At 23.2% G+C, this 21,714-nt stretch overlaps 1 protein-coding gene and 1 long non-coding RNA gene across 2 annotated transcripts in view; one reads left to right on the plus strand and one right to left on the minus strand.

Annotated features, from left to right (window-relative positions):
- Nucleotides 1-21,714, minus strand: part of LOC108003597 (cysteine-rich motor neuron 1 protein) — a 262,593-nt gene that overhangs the window by 239,466 nt on the left and 1,413 nt on the right. Inside the window, exon 2 of the mRNA XM_017065951.3 lies at nucleotides 19,356-19,498. Coding sequence (XP_016921440.2) covers nucleotides 19,356-19,498 — 143 coding nt within the window. The remainder of the gene's footprint in view (nucleotides 1-19,355; nucleotides 19,499-21,714) is intronic.
- Nucleotides 1-21,714, plus strand: part of LOC133666142 (uncharacterized) — a 171,464-nt gene that overhangs the window by 148,336 nt on the left and 1,414 nt on the right. The window lies entirely within an intron of this gene.

Genomic DNA, 21,714 nt, shown 5'->3' on the forward strand with positions numbered 1-21,714 from the left:
GTATCTCTCGCATCAGATCTCCTGTCTTCTATCGATTCACGTAATGTCACGAATTGCACATCACTCAGCCAAGCACCGTGCCGCACCGGTTTGATATCCTGGAGCGTACGCGGACGCAGTGACACATTCGCGCTCACCCACACCAACCTTACAGTCTGGAATGTAATCGCGCAGCTTGGTGAGGTCCCAGCGGCTCACGTGAAATAAAGCAAGTAATCGATTGCAGTCGTACACAAACCGACGGACTGCCTATAGACCTCGCAGGATATACAACGAATCCTTGGCTTAACTACTCTATCCCCCTATCCCGTATACACACGTGAAACCGAAATATATTTGTGCGCGCTTCCTACCGAATCTCTCGCGCCACAATATCTCTTTTCTCTTTTATTATACCCGTTATCCTACGGCTACATATTCTTTCGTGTCATTGATTTGGAAACAATTTAACGATCCATTTTACTAATTCTTTAAAAGGTAAATTTAAGATAAAAGTTGTGAGTACAATTTAATATGAATATAATAGATTTTATCAATTTATTTATATTTTATTAACGCTTTAACGTGTAATATCTGTTTTTTTATCACAAATATCGTAAAAATAATTTGTTCGCTTCCACTCTCCCTTATTATATAATTTGAAACATGCAATGTGATATTTTGTATTTTCTCAAGATAATCGAAAAATGAAATATAATATTATCCAATTATTTATTTATTATCGGTATCAAGTATTATGTTTGGTCACAATTTCGATTAGAAATTTCAATTTTTGGCGAGATATCTCCTAACGAAAATCTTGCAATTATTTATTATATATTTTTTTATATAAATAATGGAAGTGAGATTTCTTCCCGGTACTATGTTTTTAGCTTACGTTTTCATATAAGTAAATACATATATCGATCTGGTCAGCTTTTGAATCAACAATTGCCAACTGTAAAACGTACGGAGCAAAGTTACTCACAATGCTTTTTCTCCGCATCGGAATCGCAATCCAGTCACGTACGTTTCTTAATCTCGACACCGCTTACTTTCCTCTCAGCTATACTTTCAAACGTCCCGTTAACGATACGATTGTCTTGATCGAACGTAAAAACAGCAAAAGTGAACAGAAAATCAATTGATTGAATGTAAAAGGCAAAGGCAATGGTTTCCTAACTTTTAACAATTACCACTATTACCACATAATTGAATCTATTTTTGAAACAACTTTTTTTATCATGTTTTACTCCAATTAATAAATCGATATTTATGAAATGTCATTCAATGATGATAAAAAATGATAATTATATAGAGATTTAGATAACGATGTTTAGTTACTTTAATAATGTCCAGTTTTGTTTCTCCAATTTTTATTAAAATAAAATTTCGATCAGGAAAGCTTAAAAAAAATTTCATATTTTTATCTATTTTCATAAAATAAGGAAAAAACGTATATGTTTGATTTTTGCGATTTATACCCAACATTTTAAAGGAATTAAAAATCAAAAATATTCATGAAGAAAAAATGGCTATAATTAATTTTAAATGTCCAGAACGTAGTATGAAAATGCTAGCAATAGAATATAATTAGATTCAGATTTTACTTGAATTTACAACATCTGTATCATTTATCTCAGTTGATGCAAAATCTAATTATTTGATAAATCAACATTGGAATCAAATAAAATATTTTGGATATTTTTTTCAAGCCTATTGAAATTTTGTGATAAATTAAAATTTTAAAATAAAAATAATATTATCAAAATTGGAATAAATCATTAAATTACAGATTTGTCAAAATTTAAAAATATTTTATCAATAAAAACGCGTTTGACGCTGAAGTTTATAGTAAATCTCGTTAATAATTAGCTTTTCGCATGAACAGCGCGAATCGTGCGATCCGTTAAATGCAAATTGCAACGCGGATCGACACAAGTGGCGATAGTATCTCGTGAACGAAATGTGTCGTTCTTTAACCACGTAAATGGAAGCGGCGTTTTTCGGACGCAGTTGTCGTACGGTTAGCAATTTTCCGCGTTTCAAAGTGGACCGAAAAAAATACGAGGGACGAAACACAAAATCCGTTGTAAAATCAAAATATCCCCATTCGTGTGCAAGCATTTCCACTCACGCGATTCGTATTTTTCCTCCTCTCCGCATTATCGTCTATGTATGTGCGTATAAATCTATATAAACTGCAACGTAATATCTATAAGTACACGTATATAACGTGTATGTGCGCAAACTTGTATTTCTACATAAACTACTATTTATATCAGAGAATACAACAGACCCTGATATTCTATGTGTGGCGTACATGCGGCCGCAATCCATATGCACTTCCATAGAAGAACATCTGTCGTTCGAAATGGACTATTCTTCGTTTATTTGATTCGAAACGAGGTTTCCCAATATGAACGTTGAGTCGGGCTGCTACCTGCTCTCCACCACAAACCAACTATTATCCATGACCCTTGCGATTTTATCGCGGTCTTACCGGCAATCGAAAATCCAACATCGATACGCGTACCGCAAGGATTTTGTTTCAAGATTAACCATCATTTCGATCGTCTATATTTTTCTTCGAGACAATTAAATCGAATTGGATTGAAAACTAATATAACTCCGCTTAAAATTGATTTTATATATATATATACAGTGTGTTTGAAAAATAACAAGATTCGTTTTTTTTTTACGTTTTAACCAATTGTTTGTAGTATTTTATAGATCATATATATATATATATATATGTGTTAATTTTTATAGACAACAAATGTATACAATAATATCAAAAAATAATAATATAATATATTTATATATATATATATTGGAACATACAGTGTCTTACGGATGATGGTACAACCGTGAAGAAGATTTTGTTAAAAAAATAAGTCGAAAATGTAGTATGAAATTTTTTCACTTGAGGTTTCGTTTTGAAGAATGAATCAATTTAAAAATTTTTCAAATAATGAAATTACTTTCTTGATTGAATACGAATAAATTAAAATCAATAAAAAATCAATAATACTCTACATGTAAAAATAAACAAAAAATGTAGAATAAAATTTTAAAAGCTTTTTAAAAAATTCTTGTTTTTGTGATTGAATATACGTACAAGGAATTATATAATCAGTGAATTTTCAAATTTAATGTTTATGAATTATGAAAAAAATTTATTTATTTTTTCCTTATTTTCATATGTAAAATTAGATCCTATCGATAGTTCATTTGTAATGTCATTTTAATCGAAAAATAATCAAATAATTTCGAATAATTATATTTAAAAATTTTTCAAACTTTATTTTATTCGAAAATAAAGAAATTTTATAGTATATTTTTAATTTATTTTTTTCATGTAGAATCATTCTATCCATGATTGCCTATTATATTCTGTACATGAATACAACGATACTTTATTGATAATACATCTGTCCATCAGATCGTGACCGATGAATCTATAAATTTTTTACCTGAAGATGAATAAAATTAGCCATTTATCATATTCATTTAATTTCGCTGTGATTTCTTATTCTTTTCAAAATTAAAAATAGTAATAAAGAAGTTTATTATGATAATATCCTATATACTACATAAACAATCATGATAAAATTTTGATCGTGTCAAAATTATACAAGATAATTATCATAGCAGATCATTAAAAATTTATTTTTATATCGATTGGCTGGTATATTTTAAATAAAATATCATTTAGTTAAATCATAATTTTTAAATTTACATATTATCATTCCTGTTACTTTTTAAATAATGTATTACTATATATTATCGATATTGTCGTACTGAAAATTCATCGTTAAAAATTCCATGAAATTTTGGATTATTATTATAATTATATATAATGTCGAAAAAAAAACTGCATTCGAATAATATTTCACTGACGTAAAAAAAACTACATATATATGCATCTTTTTTTCTCATGCTCGACTCAACTTCGCAATTACTCGGTGACAAACGTAAGAGTACGTTTGAAAATGAGTATACGCGTGCATTTTGTGCATTTCTTTCGAACAAATGCAAAATGTTTTCGAAATGCTAGCGCGCATAAACATTCATTCTCCCGGAAAAAGTTGGAAACGCGTTCGTTGAAAAGATTTCTCGTTGCTCCTCGTTCCCAATAAATCCACGCTAAAGAAAATATACAAGATCATCAACGCTAGAAAATTAAAATCAACTTTCCTTTTTTCGAATTATTCGAATCTTCGTCTTTCCGCGATATTATATGATATTTTATCTTACCACGATCTTTAGAATATTTCCAATATTCGCATTCGCGAAGATACACAAATCATCGCATGTAGACCGCGCTTTAGAAAACGTGCAAACGTTGAAATGGCGCGATGTAGCGGCGTGGGGAAGTAAATGGAGTTTAGCGCGTCCCGTTTATGAATATTTTAAACGAACACCGTGCACGCCGCTGTAACGCAATCGTACTACTATTTCAACCGGTGTAGCACAATGTATTTCGTAGGACGATTACTATACGGAAGAACATCCGAGAGTCACATAATACCGAAGTAGGAGCACGGTTGGTATAGAAAACGTAGAGTTAAACGAATTCATCTTTGAAAACCTTGTCGCTGCAATCGCCATCGCCGACATCATCATTCAGTATTCGAAAATGCATCGTAGTGTTTTCACACTAAAGATTTTCTTCTCGAAAGCGAATCATCTCCGTTGCGCTACTGCATAAAACATATACAGCCGGAAGCATGCACTCGTGGCGCGTGTATGCATCCCCTCGACAACAAACGAGGACGAACGGCTTTTCCTTTTTTTTTTCTTTTTTTTTTTTTTTTCACCAACGTTCGTTGAACTCTGTACCGTACGTAAGTAAATAACGATCAACGATTACAGATTTTCCGTGATAAACGAATTACAATGGATGCGTAAAAAATTGTAGGGGAAGAAATGAACGTATACGACATTTGTATGAAATTTTAACAATTTTCCGTACTTTTCTCGATTAATGATTATATGTATTTGTTTTGTTTCGATTTGTTTCAAAAATCATTTAAAAATTATTGAAAATTGACCATTTTTAAAACTTGGTAATATTTTGGTTTAATAATTACTGTAAATCAATTTTCTCGTTGTTTGCATAATATATATATAGAATATCGTACAATTTTTTGAGATTTCTTTGAGGTATAATATATATACATATAACAATTGAAATGGTTTCAGTATCTAAATAAAATTTTATCAGCTATATAGATAATATAATGTTGATTTATAAATTCTTTTTTTGCATGATCTTCATTCTTGTACTTATAGATGTGTAATTGAAATAAGAAATGATATAATATTCATAACTCTTGAAAAATCAAATTCATTATTACTTTCTATGTATTCTATATATCAATTAAAAATAAATTTTCATAAATTAATAAAAATTAATTATTAAATACATTGAATTATTGAATATGATCAAAAAATAAACTAAAATACGTATCATTTTTTAAAGAAATTTATCAATAAAACGAATATTTTTTAATAATTCTTTATTTTTTTATTTTAAAATTATATAAAATATTTGTTTATTTTTATAAATACATAAGTTACTTATGAATTTATTTTATCAAAAATAATGGAAAATAATAATAACTTTTAACGTTAAATAAGACGCAATGTAAACAATATTTAGATAAAATGTATATATAAGTTACAACGTAATATTTTTTTAAATAAAATATTTTATCATTTTATTATACAATTATATAATAAAAATATTAAAATATGTTATATAATTTTAAATAAAATTGACAAATAATAAAATTAAAAGCAAAAATAAAATTATATTTAACAAAATTATTAAATTGTTTTTTATTAACAGTTTCTTTTTTGATTTTTTTACTCTAATAGTTCTACTCTAGAAAAAAATAAACAAAAAGAATTGTATATCTTATAAAATTGGATTGTACAAAATATGATGATGTTATATTTGTCCAATTTTTTGTGAATATAACAAAATTGAATTATTAATAAAAATTTCATGTGGACTCGTAAATGAATACATTCATGAGTACTCATAAATAAATAATATTGAAGTACGACGTATTGTAACACAATAACTGGGGCATATTATAAAACACATTGCAATAAATAAATATTGGCAAAAAAGTTTGGACATGAATGATTTGAAAAAGTTATGTTTCCTAACTTTTTTGTTCTCTTTTTTCAAATATATGTGTTAAATATACAAAAATTAATAATCTAGAATATTTTTTATTATGCGCGGCAAATTATTTAAAAGTTGAAAATCAAAATTACGTATGAAAATCTTATTAGAAAACTTAATAATCATACTTATTTGAAACATCAAACTTGTTGTTTTCATTGATATATCATTATTTACATAATTAAATAATAATAAAATGTTTTATTAGTAAAAATAGATTGTCTAATCATTAATAACGTTATTTATATTATAGTATTAAAATGTACAAATAGAAAGAAATAATTTCTATCATGTTAGCGATTAGATTTTTGATATTATGATTATATACATTGTTGGAAAATTAATAATAAAAAGTAATATTTATCAAAAAATTGATTATGTAAGAAAATATTTTTCCTCAAGAATTTATGTTAATTTATGTTAAATTTTATATAATTATATTAATAGAAAATTAAGTGCATATTTTAAAATTTATTTATTAGACTATTTATTGTAATAGTATTTTTTATACATAAATAGTAAAAATAAAATTTAAAATCATGAAGAATAATTGGAATTAAAATCAATGTTTAGAATTAGTTAACTTATAAAATTTCTATAAACATGTGTTTTTTTATAATCTAAGTTTTATACCCAATTATAAATTTTAAATTTAATCTTAATTTTAAATTCTTTTTTATTATTTTTATAAAAATTTAAATTGCTATTTTGTTGTCAAATAGTAATTTTTATATTTTATTTAAATTTATAAATATATTATAATTTATGTATAATTAATTTAAAAATGTTTATTATTAAAATACTTAAATAAAATAATTAATATTTTATAATAGCATAATTTTCTTAACATTATGTTATTTTATTATTATTAAGATAATAATATTTATGCTAATAATATTTTCTTAATTGATTGCATCTATAATCAACTGAATGAAACAAGTTAAATAACATAAAACGTATTGAAATACTTCAAGTATTATACAAGATGATACTCACTTGATTTCTAATGATGAATAATTATAAAACTTATTGCATAAAAGACAAAAAAAGCACGAACAAGTTAATATCACTATTTTTATCTCTAATACAATAAATTTTATAAAATTCAAATTGAAATATTTATTAAATTAATAATTTTTGGATAGAGAATAAGAGTAGTCGAACTACATCAATTATTATTAAAAAATATATAATTCCATTTAAAAAAAAAAAGATTGATTTTTATACGATTTTTACAAAAGAATTCCCTTACAAAAGAATTAATAATACCAAAATATACCTTCATTGATGCGATCAATTTTTATCTTAAAATATTTTTTGCTTTATAATATTAAGAAAATCAAGACATCAGATAAAATATCCAATATAAATATTAGATTATCTTTAATTATTTTAATTTTAAATTATATTATTTAAATATTATTTAATTAATATTCGAATGTATTTTATTAGATAGATAATCTTTATAACATTTTTTTCCACATAATTTATTAAAAAAATCAAGGATTGAAAAAAATGACTTTTTCCCTAATCCGTAAGATCTAATCTAAGATTCTTTCGATTTTGATTAGATTGGTTAACATTCTATTGAGAAATATTCGCAAATGATGACTTACGTTGGATAAAAATTCGCATTTTCTTATCATTCGTTAAGCAGTCGTGTAATCATGTTTCGTATAGCAGAGCTTTGAAGCATTGTGATTAATTTATCGCATAAACGTTGTTCATGGCTGACCGAGGATCTCGCCTTACTCGTAAGAGGGTACGACGTGTTCGTGTTGGTTAATCGAGCTCGATATCACTTTGCGACCATGCAAACCATGCGTACACGTCGTTATATACGTACGCGTGTGTACACATACACGTGAACACAACTACAGAGAGAATACGTGGTTCGTGCAGATAATGTTACGGTCAATATTTCACCGCAAAACTCATTCGAGCATGCATAATTTCATTTTTAATCCATAATCGTATATGAAGAAAGCGACTCACCACAGTTTACTCGATGTCGATATTAGGCTCCGTGATTGTATCGAACTATATATCATATTTCTCTATCAATTTCTCTTTCGTATTTCTCTTTCAAAAATATACACGTATTATTGAAAATAGAAAGATATTTATGCGATATTTATAGTTTTCTTGTCACGATTCAATAATTTGTCTTCTTATCTACCTTTACGGCATATCCTAATCTTTTTTTAATTTTTTTTTATTCAATATTAACTTGATATTTAATTATCTCTTCTGAAGGAAAAAAAAGAGAGATATGATTAATAAAGCAAAGCAATATAATTATATTAAAATAAGTAAATACCAAAAATCTAAAAATAATTATCGTAATGAATTGAGAGTTATTAGGATACCAATTTTATATATATATATATATATATATATATATATATATATATATATATATATATATGTAACATAATCTAGATATATTCATACGTTAACTTATCGGCTGAGATCTATAGATTCCTCGAGGGATTATCTTTGCAAGATATAATAAAGATGAATGTGATATTTGTCGCAAAGAATGCCTAATTCGGATGAATTTACGTCTCCGGTACGTCGCCTAAAAACCGATAATGTCTATGATTAACGAATTCAGATACGGTTTTACCTCCAACCACGAACGAATCTCCATTCAACCTCGAAAAGGCAATAACGTCATTATGAGCAATGGTGAGGAAATGGTCCGTAAATGCTCAGATATTTCGTACCGTGTTTCCCATTCTTTTCTTTCTTTTTCCTTAACCACACCAAGATCCTCGAGACTTGTTCTCGTTTCAATGGGTCACTATGTGTCCTATCACGAGATAATAATCGCCTTCTCTTCGCCATTTCTTCACCAACCCCAATTTTAACCGCAATCTTAATCGTTCTTCTCTCCGTTCGATATTTTTGCGATATTTCGAATATCAAAACGAATGTCTGTTCCTTTAAATGTTACATTGTAAGTAAAAACTGTAGTAATATGTATCTTACCGCAAAGTTTTTATCGCATCTATGAATTATACAATATCGAAGATATCCTATCTGTTAGACCGCGTATTCTTAATTTTTATTTTATTTCATTTGTTTTCGTTTCTATTTATATAATAGTTATAGTATGTATATACATGTATATATAGTTATAAATGACAGAAATATAATATTCTAAAAATAATCAAGTATACATGTTATTTTTATTACGTTCTTGATTCAAATACTCAAAAGATCGAATTCTAATTTTACCGCGATTATTAATTGATACCGTTTGTACTTGTGTTACGTCATTTAAACGATTTATAAATAGTTCAGATGATGCAGTTTTTTGATCAATTCGAACATATGAATTAATTAATCACTGTAATGTATATCACTGTAATATATAAGCTATTCCAACAACTTATTTAATAAAAGGAAATCGATTATTTGTTGAATCAATTTGTTTTGTCATTTTATATGTAAAATTTTATATGTATGTAGATGTACACAATTATCGATTCGTATATTTTTGATATTCAGTTTTATCAGTGATCAAAACAACATTCACATTTGATAAATTCAGTAACAAAATCGTATAGATAGTATTATATAATGGAATTCATGTTTTATCATAGTGAAACAATATCTTTATCCATTTTCAATATTATTCATTTTTAAATTGCACGCCATACTTTTTCATTGATAATGTAAAAAATTTTTAGAATTCAACTTTTTTTATTACAAAACTGTTTAACAATAAATAAAAAAATAAATAACAAATTTTATGTTTATTTTATGTTAAAAGATGTTTGAAATCGTCGATGAATCATTGCAATCGTTTAATTACAGAAGCATGTTCTTTCATGGGCTTATTTCGTCACCAACTCGTTTATCAGATATAATACAATTCAATTTCTTTCTGTGAAAGTTATTAAAAAATATTATAAAGAAAAAGAAGATAGAAAACAAAGAGTCATTGTAAAATGTGCTACAATCATGAAAATGATAAGAAATACATGGATTTCGAAAATTAGATTAAATTTTAGTATTGCATCAATGCAAAGAGACACTATTTCGAGTATAATATTATAATAAGAATCGTTGAATTCGTCTAAAATTTCTCTATCATCATCAAAAAAGCATGCAATTAAAAAAATGAAATATCTGAAAATTCTTTATATAAAAAAAACTATTATTGCTATATTATAAATTTATATATATCTTCTTTTTTTAAAAAATTTTTAAATATGTTTAAAAACAACAAAAACATTTAAGATGAACAGAAATATTCCTCTCTCTATACATAGATGAGAAATTGACAAGTTCAAATTGAAAAGTGCATCAAAATAGAAAAAATATTAATTATTAATAATATTGTTAGAATAAAAGTTTCTTATATTGAATAAAAGATTAGATTTATAATAATAATAAGATTTATAATAAGACAAAAATTTAAAATGATATTAAGAAAGTAGACATCTATACATATAAGTTGGATTTTCATAAAATCATATAAACTGTTTTTGATTATTTTCGATTCAGTAAAATGATCATGTAATATTTTTATATGACTACAGTTCCATTCATTTTCATTTCATTCATTTGTATTCAGTCATTCGTACGAAGATTGCAATTTATAAAATAAAAAATTTTTGCAAAAAGGAAAAAAATGACATTCCAGAGTATGGAATATTAAAAATGATTCGCTTTAAAAATTTTTATTTATTACTCAATAAACTAATATTACGTAAAATGTATTTAAAGATTAATAAAATAAATCTTACTAGTTAATTGAGTTACACAAATCGTAATGATGATAGATATGATCATCGTAGATATGAGTTACACATATAATAAACATCGATTCTATTTAACTCTTCTATCTATAAACAGGTTGCATGAATACACCCGATATTGATCGATTTAAAAATCTAATCAATATCGTTATGTTAATTTTAAACATATCTTTTTCACAAAATAATTCGTCATTATTAAATTACATTAAACAAAAGAAAAATCATTCTAACGAACCATATAATATAATTTTATATTTAATAAGATATATTAAAGAAAATAAGATATACAAGAAAATAAATGATAACATCGAATGAAAAAAGACAAATAATTTATAAATAGTATAATTTCAATATGTTACATTTTAAATTCACTCTTTTCTTTTATATTTTTAAACTTAACATTTGCTCCGTTATTCCTAATAAAGATTTCAAAATGAAAGAATGTTATTGTGAAAAATTGAAGAACTGCAAAATCTAATTAGTACACGTTTAATTTTGAATTTTACAATGTGTGAATATTTATGTTTATGGTTTTTAAATGAAAGTATGATAATATGAACATATGGAAACTAAATTAATTTATTCGTCTTCCTTTATTTCTCTTCATCATCACGATCTCTTGCGTTCGAGCAACGATATTCCATGAATACTGAGCACCTGGGCTTCCAAGTATACTAGTGCATATGCATCGGCTTAAATTCACGAATGCATATTCGAGACCAGCATTTCGCGTGGCTCCTTTCTTAAACGTTTTACAACCTAATTTTCAGATCTATGCACCCAGTTGGCCTCTCGTGAAAATAGATTCACAACTTTCCCAAATACCCCCTTTCTTGAATTTAATGTTAATAAATTTTCCTATTACAGTCGAGCTTCGGCAACTCGAATCTCTATAACTCGAAAAGCTCTATAAAAACTTTTGTAATTTTGTTCATTTTTCGTTGTATTGTAAAAACCTCTATAAATTGAAATATAAACTTTCCATATTATTATTCGAATTAATTACGCGTTTAAGTGCATTATTTTATTCTTGAAGCTCGAATTCAGAAAAGTTCAATTTAGTAATAAAATGTAATAAGTTAAACTGTTAGTATTTATCAATAATCGCTCATTCAATATTGTTCTTTTTTTCTTTCAATTGTTAAAATTGCAATCAAATAATCAACAACAAATAACATTCACAATTTTTTTTTCTTGAATTCTTATATATGTATGTATATATATATATACATAATGCATTTAAAATGAACCCATCATCTTTTATTCTATGATAGAATTAAATAGAAAAAAAGTTTTATTACATGAAAATACATTAAATTATAAATATAAATATATAATTAGATTAATCGCGTCATTTGAATTACCAATACTGTCACATAATCTAATCATAATATATATATAAAATAAATATATATATATAAAGTATTAAAGTAAAAATAAATGAAAAAAATTTTTAATTTTCATATTTATAAAATCAATATAATAAACGTTATATTTAATATCAAACTCAAAATAAATTAAAAATGGATAACTGTAGTATTTAATTGCACGTCTCTTTTATTTTTCAATTAATTGATATTTGATATCAATCAATCAATTTTCAGCGATCACATATTAAGTATTTTATTTCACACTGCTTGAATTGTAATTTACAGTTTCCATATTCATCTATAATATTTCCATATTCACCTTATTTTCAATATAGATTTTTCGAACGAAAATACTCCATTCTTCATAATGCTTTATATAAAAACATGAAGATCATTTTAAAATATTGACTTTATTTCAAAGTATACAAAAAATTACACAATTAATACAGACTAATATTTTCTTATTGAAAAATCCATTTTTTTTATTATTCCCTTTCTCAAAAAAGACATTAAATTATTTTCTAGAATGCCAATATATTCTTAACTATTCATTTATATATAGCTTTTATGTATCATTTTCAAAATTTCTTCTCAAAAAATATTTTATTTTTATAAAAAGTCTTTACAAGCAATTACTATCAAAAATTAAATTTTCTTTCGTCGGAAAAAATAATCTATTTATAAAAAATATATTAATACGTAAAAATATTCATAAATAAAAATTTAAAATTTATTATCTAATATTTATATTTTACATTGTATAAATATTCATATGCTCAAATTGTTTTCTTCTTTATGATGAGACAAAAATCGTAGAACTAAATTTAAGAATTAAATTGTAAAACTTTTTTAATTTTAACGATGTGAATAATGATTAATAATTTGGTGCACTATCGAATGAAAAATATTCAATTAAATTTCCTTTTAATCTTATTGATAAAACTTTACTTACAGATGAAGATTTACTTACAGCATAATTATAATTTTCAAAACGTTCAAAATAAGTAAAAAGTTTTTTTTTATTGTGATTGTAATTAAAACTTTTTAAAAAATCCATCACAATATTGTATGATTTCTTAAGAGATTATAAAAACAAATTTTCATGATGAACTAAAATGTTGCCTTTTTTTTGTTTGAACAGAATACTTTCCGCATAATATTGTAAAATTAAAAAATAATTAATGTTTACAATAAGATCAAAGAAAAAGTAGTAAAGTTAAAAAATATAGAAATAGAAAAAGATAAAAAGATAGAAAATAATATTTATGGACATGAGTCTATAGTAGTGTAATTATAATAATTATAATAATTATATTATAATTATAAAAAAATAAATGCAAAAATCAACAATTAAAAATAATTGTTGCGATTCACCAATCAGAACTCTAATAATAATTCTCTAATAGGATTTAAAATATAGAACATTGCAATGACCAATTATGTCACAGAAAAAAATTTAATTTAATTTTTTCTTTAAGAAAATATTATTTAATTATATAATTATAATTATAATAAATTTATTCATATGAGAATCGAATCCGTTTTCATTTAGTTGCAATTGATCCCAATTCATCATAATTTGCATAATTTTTCAAGTATGTAATCTACCTATAATAAGTCTACGCAATCCTACGCAATCCTACAAATCCTAATTTGACATAATTATAATAAAATTAATAATCAAATTAATTAAAACTTTACATAAAACTCAATACAATAAATAAAATATTATCATAGATATGTATAATACATATAATATTTAATATGTAATATTTAATACATACATATATAGATATATATGTAGACATTATGTATATAATTTTACTATTACAAAATTTTATTATTAATCACAGATTTCTACGAAAAAAAATCTACAGTTTTGAAATTAATGAAATTTTGAAATTAATCGTGGATACACAGAACTATTATTATATATAACATTTGGCAAACATTTTTAAAGAAAAATGAAATTAGTTTATAATCCTTGGAATACTTAAGCCCATTTTACTTTATACAATTATATTTTACGTATCTCAAAATATATAAACATAATATTATTTCTAATATAATATATTATATTATATTATATTATAATATAATATATTTGAAAATAAAAATGATAAACAATCATTTTCAAAATATAATATAAATACATATTAAATAAATTTGATTGAATTACAAAATAATTATTATCTAATGATGAATGACAATAATTATTTACTTTAAGAGATAACGTCAACAATAAACCTAAACATATGTTTCATGTTATAACTTTTTACAATTTAATCGACTTCTTACAGTTTTCTAGATATTTGCCAAAAATACTACTACTGTTTATAAAAATACATTATGGCAATCGAAAGTTAAAATATGTAACTATATTATATAACAAGCGAATTCTTTATTGTTATATAAATACGTAAAATGCGAAATAAAATATAAAACAATTTTGGACAGTCAATGATAGTCAATGAATTATAATGATGTTAGCATAATATTTAGTATCTGTAATTTTATATTTTATTATATTATTTTATATTTTATTTTCATTGATTTGAAGAATCAATCCAACTCGTCATTTGAGATTGAGATATTTCGAATATCTATCAAAATCCACAAGAAAATAATTAATTCATCCGTTATATATTTTGAATATTAGATGTTATAGATGCATATGTATATTCGAAATGCAATAAGAGTAATCATTTTTTCATTCAAATATCTTACAAACTTGCAATTGAATAATCGGAGATCGCCGATTAATTTATAAAGAATATACGCCAAGGTTAAGATCATTATTTAAAACAAATAATTACCGATAAAATTATTAATATATATAAATTGCTAATAAAGTTTCGAAAAATATATAAAACATCATATTACTAATAAATTTTATAACAATACAATATTTTACAATATTTATATAAATTTCAAATGATTTAAAAACTGGATATTGTGTAATAAATTGATTTTTGTATTCACAAAATTGATATTATATTTTTTTATTATATATTTATATATTTATATATTTTTTTTATATTATTTTTTTATTAATCGTAGAAAAAAGTAGGATATGTTTGATATATCTAGAAAAGAGAAAGAAAAATAATATTTCCATGAGGAAATTGAATCACGGCAATTCAATTACCTGCCACTTTAAGATAATAACGAGAAGATGGTGCGAGTAATTAGTATCGAAGCGTTCATCAGACCTTGAATCTCGAATCTGAGAAGCATTCAATCAAAGGAAAAGAGATTTTGACTAGAAAGCTTTCATCATCTACCAAAAGATATCTTTTCAATAATTTTTCAATTATAATACTTCAAAATTGAAAATCGATGATTTTGCTTAGATATAAATATACATTATACTAAACTTTACAAAAGGACAACAAAAAAAAAAGACTGACAATAGATGTAAGGTATTTTCATAAAAAAATAAATAAAAAAATTTTTTTTATTTATTACAGTTATGGTTATATATTTTATATAAAATTAAATAAAAATTTAATTATAAAAATAATTTTTTGATAGATAAAAAACAACAAATATTTTTTCTTTTATTAGCCATTTTGATTATAATATTACATTTAAAATATAATTAAATAAAAAAAAATAATTACTTACAATAATTACTTATAATATCCTTGTGTCAAATTTGATATCAACGTATTCACTGCTACTATTCAGAGTTTACACATTAAATAGTTTACATATTAATATAATCCAATTTCTCCGAATAACTTTTATAGCTTCATTTTTTCTTTGTCTATAATTTTTGCTGATGTTTTGTCGTATTGAAAGAAGACATTCCAATAATAAACGAACTATAAGAAAAGAATATAACTCAATTATGAAATTGGATCATTATAATGAATGAATGCCTACATTTAAAATTTCACAAAGTTAAAAATATAGTATTCTTCTTTTAAAAAAACATATCTTTATAAATATTTATGAATATTATAGGCAAGTTAACAATAAAAGATTTAATAAATAAGCATAATAAAATATATACACAACAAATATATACAAAATATATACTCAAATTTACGTATCGTAAAAAGGTTTCTGAGAGCAGCAAATAAAAATGCGATTACCACGTCTCTAGCATTCACGATTGATGAATCATAATTTCAAAGTAGGTGAATGAGATAGATCATAACTATTTTATATTTAGTAGATTTTTAAATATAACACTATTTATTTATTAGATTGTTAAATATAATATTATTCTATATTAGATATACTATTTCATTTTTTATTATTTTCCTCTAATAAAATCTGAATTTATAAATCGACTTTCATTTTGTTTATTTAATTGTATTTTAAAAAACTATTAAAAAACTATTATAAAAGACATCAATCTTCTTAATTTAATATTTCAATATGTAAAAAAAAATATGTAAAAATAATACTCTATGCATTTAAACATTTAAATTTTTTTGCCTCTTAAAATTTTGAAAGCAGTTTACTTCTCGTTTTTGTTCGTCAAATGAACTCAACTTTTTTTTCTTCTATTGTATTATTTCTTTTTTCATATCAAACTTTTCCCTATTATTGTAATAATTTCTATTAATCCCGGTATATAAAAAACAAAGTAATAACGATGCAGTTGCAACAGAAGAATTTGTTCAATTAAATTCGCGTAAAGTTATCTTGTTTATATTCTTTCGGTCCACAGTCAGGATTTGACTTGTTTAAAATCGAAAGTTTCAACGAAAAAACAATAGGTCAAAACTTAGAGAAAAAAATAAAAGATAAAATCAAAAGAAGATAAGAACTAAATGACAATATTTCATTAACATAAGATAAAAATCATGTATTGTTTTTAACTACGGCTATTAATTGATAAATAATAATAAAATAAGAATATTATTAACGAAATATTTTGAAAGATAAGAAAGATATGATAACAATATATGAATAGAAAAATTCGAATCACGATTTGTAAATGGTCGTTTATTTGAAATAAATTCTTTTTATCGGTTATTAGCTTCGAGTCCTCGAGAATATTCGAATCGAAAATAGAAAACTAGGAAAAATTTATGCATAGAACTTATAAAAGAATCGGCTTTTTGAAATGTTAAGAAGAATCGATCGATTACTGACTTTATAAGATATATGGAAATCTTCGCTAGTTATTATAATATATAAATTCAAACATAATTTGATTTTCGATGAAATATATATATAATAAATGGCTTTATATTTTTATAAATTTCTAATTTATTTTTTCTACTTAAAATCATTAAAAGTAACATTGACTGCTGCTCTTTGTTAAATAAAATAAAAATTTATATGCCATCCAAAAATATAAATAACCATGATATTTTACAGATATTGAATATTAAGAATAAATATGTACATAAATCCACGATAATATATATAGGTATAATATCATATATGGTATAAATTCAATTCATCGTATTATGATATTAGCCAAACACTTTGACTTCTTTGATGGCATTTTTATCTTTTTTAAAATATACAAATATTTCAGGATAGATACTGCTTCATTTATGTACGTATCTTTAATATTATATTTATTTTATATTTTATTTGTATTAAATCTTGCTCTGTTAATAAATTATTTTTTATCTATTTTAAATATTTATATTATAATATTTTTATGGCATGATTTGCATTTCAAACCATATTATAGGATATAACAGACAAATAAATCTTTATTATTCTTTATCAGCACATATATTAAAAATTATATATCTGTCACTTTATTCTTTACATCCCAGACAGGATACTATTATTATCTCCCTATATCGATAATCATGACCGTAAAAGATTGTCCTCGTTAATATAACTTTAACACAATTAACAAACGAATAAATTGTATGAATTTGTTATATCTTATCATTTTTATTTAATTCATTTTTGTAAAAACAGTTAATTTGCAAAGTGTTAGATAGAAAACAAGCTAACAAATAAATTGTCTAGAATTTTTTATGTATCAGATATCTCGATAGAACTTAATAATATTTTGTAATATTTCTGTTCTAAAATTATTCATATTTTCGATTTAGCAATCATCTTTAATTTGTTATGAATCATTAAAATAAATTTACATAAAAGATGATATAAAATGTGTCATATTTATTGAAAATAAATAGCATTCAAATTGGAAATCTTGGACTATAATTCATTTTTTATGGGAAAATTTAACTGGAAAATATGACACTCTACAATCTAGTTTTTTTTTCTTATGATTTCAATTATTTTCAGACTAAAAGATCTTTCAAAGCATATAATTTCAAGATACAATGAACAAGATCAAATGCGAAAATGGTTATCGCTAGTTAAACAGTAAATTTTCAATGATGCAATAGAAAAATTAATATCATAATATAATATCATAATATAAATGTCTCAATAAACATAATTATATATATATATATAGAAAAGTTTTTAGATTATATTTTCAAATATTCTTTTATAAATATAACTTCATTTTTTTTAATACAAATCCATATACTATTTTTTTTATCTATTTTATATATATTATTATATATTTTATATTATTTTATATATATTTTATATTTTATATTTTATATATTTTAAAGCAAGAATGAAACTAAAAACTGTTTCTATGTGAAACTATATGTTGAAATATTTTGTTATAAATAATTTGTTATAAATACATAAATAAGTACTTACACATAATCATTTGTTTTTTTTAATAAAAAAGGTAACTATCAAGTTGCCTTTGACGAAATATTAATGATTCTTGTATATCAAATAGATAATCAATAGAAAATAAGGCAAAATAGATACTGAGAAAAGAGTGCTTATAGTGACAGATGTGATAAAAACTGATACGCAAAAGTTCTATAAAATGGCACATATTATTAATCACTGTGATTTTAAAAATCGATTAGTAAAATGATTTAAATCGCTCCATAAATTTACACACCATTATTCTTTCTCTACTCCCAGTGCACCATTAACTTGATATAAAAAGATAATAGATTCAAAAGACATTAATAAATCTGTGAATAAATCTAAAATTCTACTCACTTGTACAAATTCCCTCGTCCACTTCTCGAGTGTTGAGCAGCAAGTTTTTGATGACGCATTGTAAGCCGTTGGCACAACTTCCAGAAAATCCAAACAAACCACCGCATGGTTCTCCCTCGACACGAGCGCACACCTTACAACATCTGAAAATAATTTTGAACAAATTTTTTTATTTTATTCTGTTTTTCTATTCAACGTAGGAGACAATATAAATAAAAATAATAATAAAAATTAATTTAATCAAATTATAAAATCACATTGAAATATATTCATTTTCTTTGTTTTATTATACCCTTCTTTCGAAAAATGAATTTGAATGTAATACAATTTCTAATCAAAAAATTAAAATCCCTGTATATATATAATTTTCAAAATTTTTAATAGCATTTAATAATAATTTTTATAAATTATTTTTATCAATTATTAATATATATACGCGCGCGCGTATATATTATATATTATATATATTCTATATGTATATATATAGAATTTGTTTCCTCATATATATGTATATTAATATTTTGTTTCCTCTCTTTGCTTTAATTATTTTTTCCAGTATATTCTTTTCCATATATATCTTTTATTTTTGAATAATTTTATCAAATATTTCATTTTTTTATCAATTTTTTTTTTAAATTAATAAATATGATGCTAATTTATATATAAATATTTTAAATAAATATTTTCATTGGACTCTTGACAAAAATCAAGTTAATAATATTAAATATTGGGAATATATTAAAAAATAATAAGATATTATATATATATTATAATATAAATTAAATTAATATATACATTATTTTATTTATTATTAATTGTTTCATATTATATTATTATATATTATTATTATTATGAAATAATTATTAATTAATAAAATTCAATTAAATTTCGATTCAATCTTTTAAATTATTAAATATACAGAAAATTGTATTAAAAATTAATATAAATGGTTCTAATTTTTTAGTTAGAAATATAGCCATTATAGATAAACGAAATTCATCTAGTTTAATATGATATTTGCATTATGAAAATTAAGAAATCAAGTTAAAAAGGCAAAAAAATATGAAATAAAGAGGAAGGGAAAGAAAAAAAGAAAAAATAATGGTAAAGAACCTGTTATGCTTTGTACAGAATATATTTCTAACTACGAGGAGCAATTTTATTACGTTGTCTTATCGTTGAATCGAGAGTAATCAATTTTTTTATATTGCGTTTCTTCCATTTTTATGAAATAATTTTCTTATCTTCTTATCTTATCTTACTATTATGCATTTTATAACTGGTATCTTGACCTAAGATACTCATTCATATTCAATTTGCAATTAATTAAATATATATTCTTTTATCTAAATATTAATTTATAATAAATATAATTTATTAATTATTCATATGTATATTTAATTCTTAACTTAATAACTTATTATTTAATTATTCAATTATCTATGCTGACTAATATGTTCAAAAAAATTTAATTTTACTAAATCAAAATCAAATAAATCATGAAATAGCAGATCTAATAATAGCATATTATATTAAATATTTTTAAAAGCATTAATATTAAAAATATTAATATAAAATTTTACTTATAAATTTAATTACATTTAATAAGTAACGTTTAATAAATAGATATCAGAACAATATCTCACTATTAATATTATATATTAATTATAATATTATATTATAATTAGTGATATTATTATATAATAAATTGCATTAAAGAACATAGGGATTGTAATAAAAGGAATATATTCAAATAAGAATTCATAAATAATCTAAAAAGATGAATCAATATAATAATATTCAAATTATTTCCACAATTTTCACAATTATAAAAGCCGTTAGACAAGCTATAATTAAAATTCGTTCGTTTCATCGCACGAAAATAAATATTTAAATTGTTCGAGACATATAAAGAAAAAATCATGTAGTTCGTCATCAAAGTGATAAGATGAAAACATTTACCGGCACGAATAATATATCGTTAAATATTAAAATTGTTACTGATGTTATACAAATTGCTAACTTCTTCTTTTGAAAAATAATAAAAATAATAAAAATATAATTCATTTCCTTGAAATTTGAATCGAGCTAAAGAATTCGATCAAATTCAAAATAATCATAAAATCATTAAATAAGAAAGATCTCTTACATAAATTCGATCTTGATTATTTACAATTCAATTAGTTACGAAAAGTGCGTCATTAATTTACGAATCGTCTAACCGAGAAAAAGTAAATATTTCAATATTGTAGTATATATTACCATATATAAAAATTTATAAAATCCAGACTCTTATTTTTGATTGCATCAGAATTTCAAATGTTGCAATTTCCTACCTTAAAAGATTGTGAGATAATGT

This window comes from Apis cerana, linkage group LG1 (genome assembly GCF_029169275.1).
Source record: "Apis cerana isolate GH-2021 linkage group LG1, AcerK_1.0, whole genome shotgun sequence".
In the NCBI taxonomy this organism is placed as follows: Eukaryota; Metazoa; Arthropoda; class Insecta; order Hymenoptera; family Apidae; genus Apis; species Apis cerana.